The sequence below is a fragment of the Sinocyclocheilus anshuiensis genome, unplaced genomic scaffold (assembly GCF_001515605.1).
Source record: "Sinocyclocheilus anshuiensis isolate Anshui unplaced genomic scaffold, SAMN03320099.WGS_v1.1 scaffold246, whole genome shotgun sequence".
NCBI classification, from domain to species: Eukaryota; Metazoa; Chordata; class Actinopteri; order Cypriniformes; family Cyprinidae; genus Sinocyclocheilus; species Sinocyclocheilus anshuiensis.
The window spans coordinates 897,009-904,758 of NW_015542356.1; the positions used below are offsets into that span (position 1 = coordinate 897,009).

Below are 7,750 nucleotides of genomic sequence, written 5' to 3' on the forward strand. Positions count from 1 at the left end.
CCAAGGTCCCTCCCACCTACCTACAAAAACAAAAAGCAAGCAAGCATCCATAATCAACATCTGAATTATCTTTATATAGCGTCCCAACAGCTGAACACTGTTGTTTGGTTATTTACATACAGAATGGTATACTGTACTTATGAGGCCTCAAAAAAAGTGGAATGCAAAACAATTTAAAATACCTAAAATTTGCGTAACATCAAATTCTTGTGAAAACGTATTAATATTGTGCAATATTCATCTGCCTTGAAAGAAAAAAAATGTGGCAGTCATCCCTGCAATTGGTTCAGTTTGAGAAATTGAATGTCTAATTAAAAAAATGCAACAGTTGACATCCATTTTATTCATTTTATAAACAAAACAAAAAAAAAGTTTACATTTCACACGATTCATTGGTGTCATCGCTCCTCTCAAAACAATTTTACTTTTAAAATGGCAAGTCCAAAAAAGAAAAAGGCAAAGCTTCATATATTACAAAATCAGCAGTTGAAATCGCTCTAAACAAACCAAAAAAGCAAAATGGAAAAAGTTGCAGTTATTATTGATTTTATTTATAGTACTTCGAGTTAAAAATGGAATAGTCCTCTTCGAATAAGTCAGTCGGACACCAGGCCGAAGACTTGTGGATTTATGTGGGTGTGTTAATGTGTCTGAATACGTTTGTGTAACAGGGTGTGTTGTTTAATCCCAGTGTAGGGCAACTCAAGACCCCGCGATGACGAGCAAGATCTGCCTCAAAGTCTCAAACTCAAGGAAAATAACAAGTGGAGGATGGGGAGGGTCAGGAAAAAAAAAAATGGCACGCCCCTCCCCAGGCCAGGCATCTTGATGGGTGTCTAAGAATGGGGTGGGGGTTGTGTGTAGATCCCTGCTGCAGCCGCAGTGGAGTGCTAGAGTTGTCCGTCGCTCCATCAGTGTGTGTGGTATCCTGCAGTGCCCATGCTGGACTGATTGGCTAGCACGGTCCCGTTGACACCCTGCGCAGGCTCCACCACGCCTCCGTTACTCACGGCGCTCACACCGGGCCACCCAGCGCCAGCCTGAATGTGACTACAAGACACAGTGGCTGTTAGAGGCTGGAAAAGATATTTAGCAGATACTTTTATGTGATCATAGTAACTGACAACAGTCTCCCATTTACCTAAAAATGTATGAGTGAAAATGTTGACCAGAGTCTACACACGTTTTCCACTAATTTGCTTGGTGGTGTCTATGAAATCCCTCATTTGAACTATTTACCACCGCATAAACGGTTAAACCACAATTTTGGACAATGTTTTTCCCAATAGTTTGGATAAGGATTTTTTTTTTTTTTTAACGCTGCAGTGCACACACAAAATAACAATTTCTAGTCAAATAAGTATTTGAACCACACACAACTAAATCATTTTTAGTGGTTGCCAAATATATTATTATAAATATTTTTTCAATTATAGGTATTGGCTGATGAGTTCTTCTGTCTGGCTAACAAGTGTCAGAAGTGGGACTTTTATATTGACAGTATACTGACAGTGACTTTTATTTTGAAATCACCAAAATTATTTAATTTAAATTCATGTCATGTCTTTTCCTTTATTTGTGAAAAACTGTATCAGAATAAATACAAAATCATAAATTTGCTGAAGTATAAAACATTCTATGTTATTTTTAAATTCAAATTATTCTGTTCATACATTTTTAAAATTACAGCACATACGAATTTAGAAATAAAATATACCTGATTGTAGCATAATTTATGAACTATGCACTGCATATCTACACCACTGTCGTCTCTAAATTATAGGCATCAGCCATCAAAAAAATAAAATAAAAAAATAAATTATATGTATTTTTTATTTTTTTTTCCCCTTTGTCACCCTCTAATTGTATTCACTGTCAAAGTGTCTACAACTGACGATTTCATTTTCAAGGATCTTATTGTCAGGTTTTCCTGAAGCAAAAAGTACATCCTCAAACATTTTTCCCAACAGTAACAGAGATTATTATTACTACTACTATTAATTAAACCAGTAAATTGGACTATAATAAAGTAGCCTTCTGAAGTTAAGCAAAATGGAGGCATGTTGATCTGTACTTACTTGAAGCCCTGCTGGTTCCAGGCCTGCCCGTACACGCCGTAAGTGGGTACCTGCCAGCCGTTAGGGACGTACTGACTAATCTGTTGTGCATTGCCGTACCACTGTCCCCACTGGCCATATGGTTGGGCAGCAAAACCAACTTTGTTCTGCTATAAAATCAGAACATGCGCCCATGAGTTATTTATTGAAACAATTCTCACTATACATGCAACATCACTACACAAGAAGAAATACCCCTTTACATTTTGCTGGAACATTTCTAAACTTTTTTTTAAAGTATAAAACAGGGGATGGAAACATACTACTGCTCACCTGGGGTACCTGCACCTGCTGCATGGGGCTCACCATGTCTGTGGTCTCTTTACCCCAGTAACACTTCACTATGTGACCTTCTACAGACGTGCCATTAACAGACACTATCGCATGAGCTGCACTTTCGTGAGAGCTGAACCTGCAGAGATAAACCATGTTACATCAGCCTCCACCATTATGACCTGTAACTAGAGGTCGACCGATTGATCGGCCGGCTGATTAATCGGCCGATTTTTGGCATTTTTTAATTAATCTGCATCGGCTGATTGTGCTGCAAATTAGGCCGATTTATAGGCAGGCGCACCGGCGGGCAGCTAAGCGTTGTTGCGGAACTCCCTCGGAGGCTGCGTGAGACAGAGTAGCTCACACTCTGCAGCTGCGGCTTGTTCCCACACAGCTTCAGCTAATGGCAGGGCAAAACAGACCGTTTCGAAAGCGGAATTATGTTTTACCCTACTAGAATTGATGCCGGAAAGTTATCATATTCATAAGTGCAACAAGTCATTTGCATGTGAAAGTAGAAACACGTTCAATTCAGATGAAACTTCTGGGCTGATTATAACGTGCACGTTAACTTTCCTCATGAAATGTGTGTGTGGGTCCAACAATAGCCTCCACGATGTCATCGCTCGTGGCCAGCGCACTCTTAAGCGGTTATGAGCAGCAGTCTGTGTAATGTGTGAAATCTTTTATTTTTGCAATCACTATGGCCATTTGACTTATAGCAGTGTCCAGTGTTTCCTACACATTTAGTTATTTGTGGCGGCTCGTCACAATATCAAAACTGACCACCATAAATAGATTTTCCAAAAGGCTTATACTTCGTTGAATAAAATGAGCGCTTCACGTTTCAAAATAAATGCAGCGCGGGTGTTTTTATATGAATGTATCTAAAGAACCGACTGTCTTCAGAAAAGCTTCGATGTCATTTTCATTTCGTCTTTCCTGTAATGCCTGATAAAGCAGCATTTGTGAGCTGCAGGGCTGATTTGATTACAGCCGTTACCGGGGAAACTGCTATATCTCCAGCCCCCAAAGCGCCTCCTGCTGGCAGAGAATTAATTTGCAGTCTGTGGGAAACACTGGTGTCTGTCAGCAAACAAACAAAAAACATGCTTCAGAAATGTTTTGAGAAGGTGCTTAAAGGGGTCATATGATGCGATTTCAAGTTTTCCTTTCTCTTTGGAGTGTTACAAGCTCTTGGTGCATAAAGAAGATCTGTAAAGTTGCAAAGACTAAAGTCTCTCCCCCGGCCTCTGCTCACTGTAGGCGGCTGTGTGTGACGCTGTTTTGTTGTGAAAGCGAAATTACTTTGTGTGGTCTTCCAAAAATGGACACGACTAGAAATCAGTGGTTAAGTTGTATTTACAACACTGTTCCAGAACACTTCAACAAAATGTGTTTTTTGAACCTTAAACCGCATAAACATATTTCATTACACCAAATACACAAAATAATGTTCTTTTTAGCAGCATCATATGACCCCTTTAAGTTTCGAGCCATGTATTATTACTCTGAAGTAGGCTACTACTACCATTACTATCTTGTACCCTGCAATAATCATTTGCTCAAACTCACTATTATGAGATGAATGGGGGAAAAAAAAAAAATTGGCCAAACATATCGGCCAAAAAAATCGGCATCATATATCGGCTTCCCTGATTTCTAAATATCGGCATCGGCCAGTGAAAAACCCATATCGGTCGACCTCTACCTGTAACCACCACATTTTACTTGAACAACATTAACATACCTCACAAACGAGTAGCCTTTGTCTGGAAACACTCGAATTTCCATGATTTGACCAAATGGGGAAAAGGTCTGTCTCATGAGTTGTTCTTCAGAGAAAAGAGAAGCGGAACACATTACAAAAATGACTTTCCATTAGCATAACTTTGAATTCAAAAAGGTTACACAGACAGCACAAAAAAAGTCCAGGTTCAGCTTGTCAAAAGGCAGCAAACACTAACCTGTAAGGCCTGTAGTGACTCCGCCACAATACACAGTACAGTTGCTGGGGCTGGACTGGTTCACCACTTCATCAAACGACAAGTGCTTGGCATTTGCTGTGAAATTGATTAATGAAATGCTGATTAACTGATGGGCCTATGTATTCATTTTAAAGTTCATACACAATTTAAAATTTGTCATCACTGATTTTCATTAAAAAAATTAAGTTATTCAAAGCTGAGGTCCATTTTGCTGTAGTTGGTGTTGGTTGTCACTTGTATCCAGACACCCTGAACCAGGATTGACAATGATGCCAAACATGTTCTTGCAAGTCCTATAATTAATGTTAAACCAGTGCGACAAGACTTGACGTGCCATATTTGAATCAAATGAAATGTGACTTAGATTAAGCAAAAACTTTGCGTGGGTTAAAAAAAACATGTAAGACGTGGAACATAAATAAGAAAAAAAAAATCTTGCATTTATGCTGCTTTGCTTATTCTTGGAGCTCAACAGTCTGAGTTACTATTTATGATAAATAGATGTTCTGCAAAACTTTTGCAAAAAATATTTTTTGTCTACAAAGTTCATAAAGGTTTGGGATTAAAGGTGAGAGTAAACGGGAGTATTTTCTTGTTTGACAGAACGAACATTTTTAGCATGGGTTAGATAGCGATTTCATGATGGCAGCTAGAAACAGACCAGGGTTATCTCTTGATTAAAAGCAGTGGAGAAGTCTTTAACGCATATGAATACTCACTTTCATAGGTTGCTTTAGGCGCTGGGGGTTTTCTTGTAGCCCAGTTAGTCCTGATCTGCCTGCCGCCTAACCACTGACCTCCCATTTGCTGAATGGCATTCTCTGCATCCTGCCAATAACCAGCACAACAGGAACATCCGCACATGGCCACAACAGAAGCTTCTGGGATAAGCATTCAAATGCAGATGTTCCCCACCCTTAGTTAAAAACCTGCATTTCCTGATGTTGGGATTGTGACTCACCCATTTGTTGAAGAATGAAACAAAACCATAGCCTTTTGACTTCCCCGTTGCCATGTCTTTGACTACACGCGCATCTCTAAGAAAATAAGAGAAAAGAGTTGGGTGTGTTGACAACAGACAATTTAAACTCCAATGTGCTATTTTAACAGGGAAAAAAATAATCCGAAATCTTTTGAGACTCGTAAACATATTACTGAGGGAAAAGTCAACCAATGTTAACACTCACTGGCTGCTACACGTTGAAAAACTACTCATTACAAAAATCCATTTTAAATATTCAAATGGGGAACAAAAAAGGGCCAGAAAACAGTTCACACGAGATTTTAAATGATCCAAGACTATTTAACAAAGCAAATAATCACGTGCATATTTAATAAAATGACAACTGAGCTATACATGCAAACTTAGTGGGGCAATGGGCAAAAACCTGGGTGTGTTGATGTGTTTTGAATTATCCATGCATGACCTCTCCTCGAGAAAAAGGTGAAAAGGCTTTTACATGACCTTGCACGTTACTGGCTTTATTAGTCTTTAAGCAGGCCTAATGACTCAAAGCAGTTGAATGCAACTCAATGAAAAAAAAACACAAAAAAAAAAAACAAGTATTTTCTTTATTCAAAATGCATCATGTCATTTCACTTACGACATCCTCCCAAAGGGTGCAAAGGCAGCTCTGACGTCATCAGTGGTGATTTCTGGACTGAGGTCTCCAACAAAGACATGGAAGTGATCTAAAGCATACCAGACAAGAGTTAATTGGACTGACACCCCATTTGTAATAATTCAGACATTCAAGGAGTATGAATGAGTGACAGATCAATGTATGCGCCAGGTCTGTTCATCAGAGAATATTCGGCCTTTTTATGATTACAGGCATTAATTGAAGATGGAACTCACTGGTTGTGTCTTTTTTCTGGCTGCTAGGTGATGTAGCCCAGTTGACCTTTACCTCCTAGGAGAGAGGGGTATAGGGAGGAACAAATTGAGAGAAAGATTAGAAATGATACAGATAGATCAAGCTGCTGCTCTCTATTCATCTATTAATAAATTACTCTCCTTAACACTATAGAGGTCTGAATGTACAGCAGAGAGGAGGGAGACCTGACGATACTAACTTCACACTTAAACTTATTTGAATAGGCAAAAAAATATATATATATTATTGGTAGCAAAAAGGTCCAAATAACAAGGGACTTACTAAACAAGTGAATTTACCAAATTGTATTACTCCTCAAATGGTCCTTCATTACCTGTTGAGGATAAAATATTTTGCACTGAATAGGCAGAAGGCTTAATAATTTGACTCTAATGTAAAATCTTGTTCTAGAGTCAAATTCTAGGTATATGAAGGGGTAATATGCAATATACACTACTGATTTGAAGTTTGGGGTCAGTAATTTTTATTTATTTTTTAAAAAACATTTTTAAGAAGTCTCTTTTTCAGGACTCTGAAAATATATTAAAATGAAAATTTTATTTGTAGTCATATTTCAGTATCATTGTTTTAACTAATAGATGCTACTTAAGCAAGCATAAGAGATTTCTTACAAAAACATTTTAAAAAATCTTACAAACCTCAAAACCTTTAAATGGTAGAGTATATGACAAAACTTGAAGCAAAAACTAAAAAAAATTTTGAATGTGGGTGAAGTTAAGCCTCTTTTTTTCAAAATGCTATCTTGTATACCATAAAAAAAAAAAGTGGTAATGGCTGTGATAAATCAGTTTTACATTTCCTGTCTGTACTTTAGCACAAAATTCACATTTCAAGGAAGCGCTACATCCAACAATGGAAATACAAAAGCATCAGTCAGGTGAATTATGTACTATTCGCACTAATCATTATTTTATTCAATTCGAGTTCATAATAATGAGATTTGTATGGCCTGAACATGAAAAATGTCAAAATCTCCCTCTCAGTTCACATTGCACATCCAGTATACAGGCTAACGTTGACCTCGGACTCAACTGGTCGAGTCTACTTTGCTAAAAGTCTGCAGAACATCTAAACTGTCCCACCCACGTCCCAGCCCAACTCACCCTGTAGATACGATAGCTTACCTTACCCATTATTTTACGCCCATTCATAGATGCGAGTGAGGCTGCTGCGTGCCTATGCTCGAAGAACTCCACAAAGCAGTATGGATCGTTACCTGCCGTCTGAAGGCAAATGAGGCGATTAGACAAAAGCAACTTATGCCATGTGGTGTATAGCCGCACAATTCTGGCGCAAGAAACCTTGTAAATTGTAAATAAACCTCAGACTGAAAAACAAAAAAAACTAATGCTAAAAATATATAGATCTTTTAAGATACTAATAAAAAGTTACTGATGCAAAAGAAGTTGTACATTGTATATACACTTCAGGGGAAATATCTTGCCAAAAAAAACATTTATATATATATATA

General features: G+C 38.0%; 1 protein-coding gene across 1 annotated transcript in view; it reads right to left on the bottom strand.

Moving 5' to 3' along the window:
* Window positions 1-2,074: 2,074 nt before the first annotated feature.
* Window positions 2,075-7,750, bottom strand: part of tia1 (TIA1 cytotoxic granule-associated RNA binding protein) — an 8,573-nt gene continuing 2,897 nt past the window's right edge. Inside the window, exons 4-12 of the mRNA XM_016490514.1 lie at window positions 7,404-7,519; window positions 6,240-6,294; window positions 5,986-6,073; window positions 5,343-5,418; window positions 5,101-5,209; window positions 4,361-4,456; window positions 4,144-4,228; window positions 2,391-2,529; window positions 2,075-2,227 (exon numbers count right to left, since the gene is read on the bottom strand). Coding sequence (XP_016346000.1) covers window positions 2,075-2,227; window positions 2,391-2,529; window positions 4,144-4,228; window positions 4,361-4,456; window positions 5,101-5,209; window positions 5,343-5,418; window positions 5,986-6,073; window positions 6,240-6,294; window positions 7,404-7,519 — 917 coding nt within the window. The remainder of the gene's footprint in view (window positions 2,228-2,390; window positions 2,530-4,143; window positions 4,229-4,360; window positions 4,457-5,100; window positions 5,210-5,342; window positions 5,419-5,985; window positions 6,074-6,239; window positions 6,295-7,403; window positions 7,520-7,750) is intronic.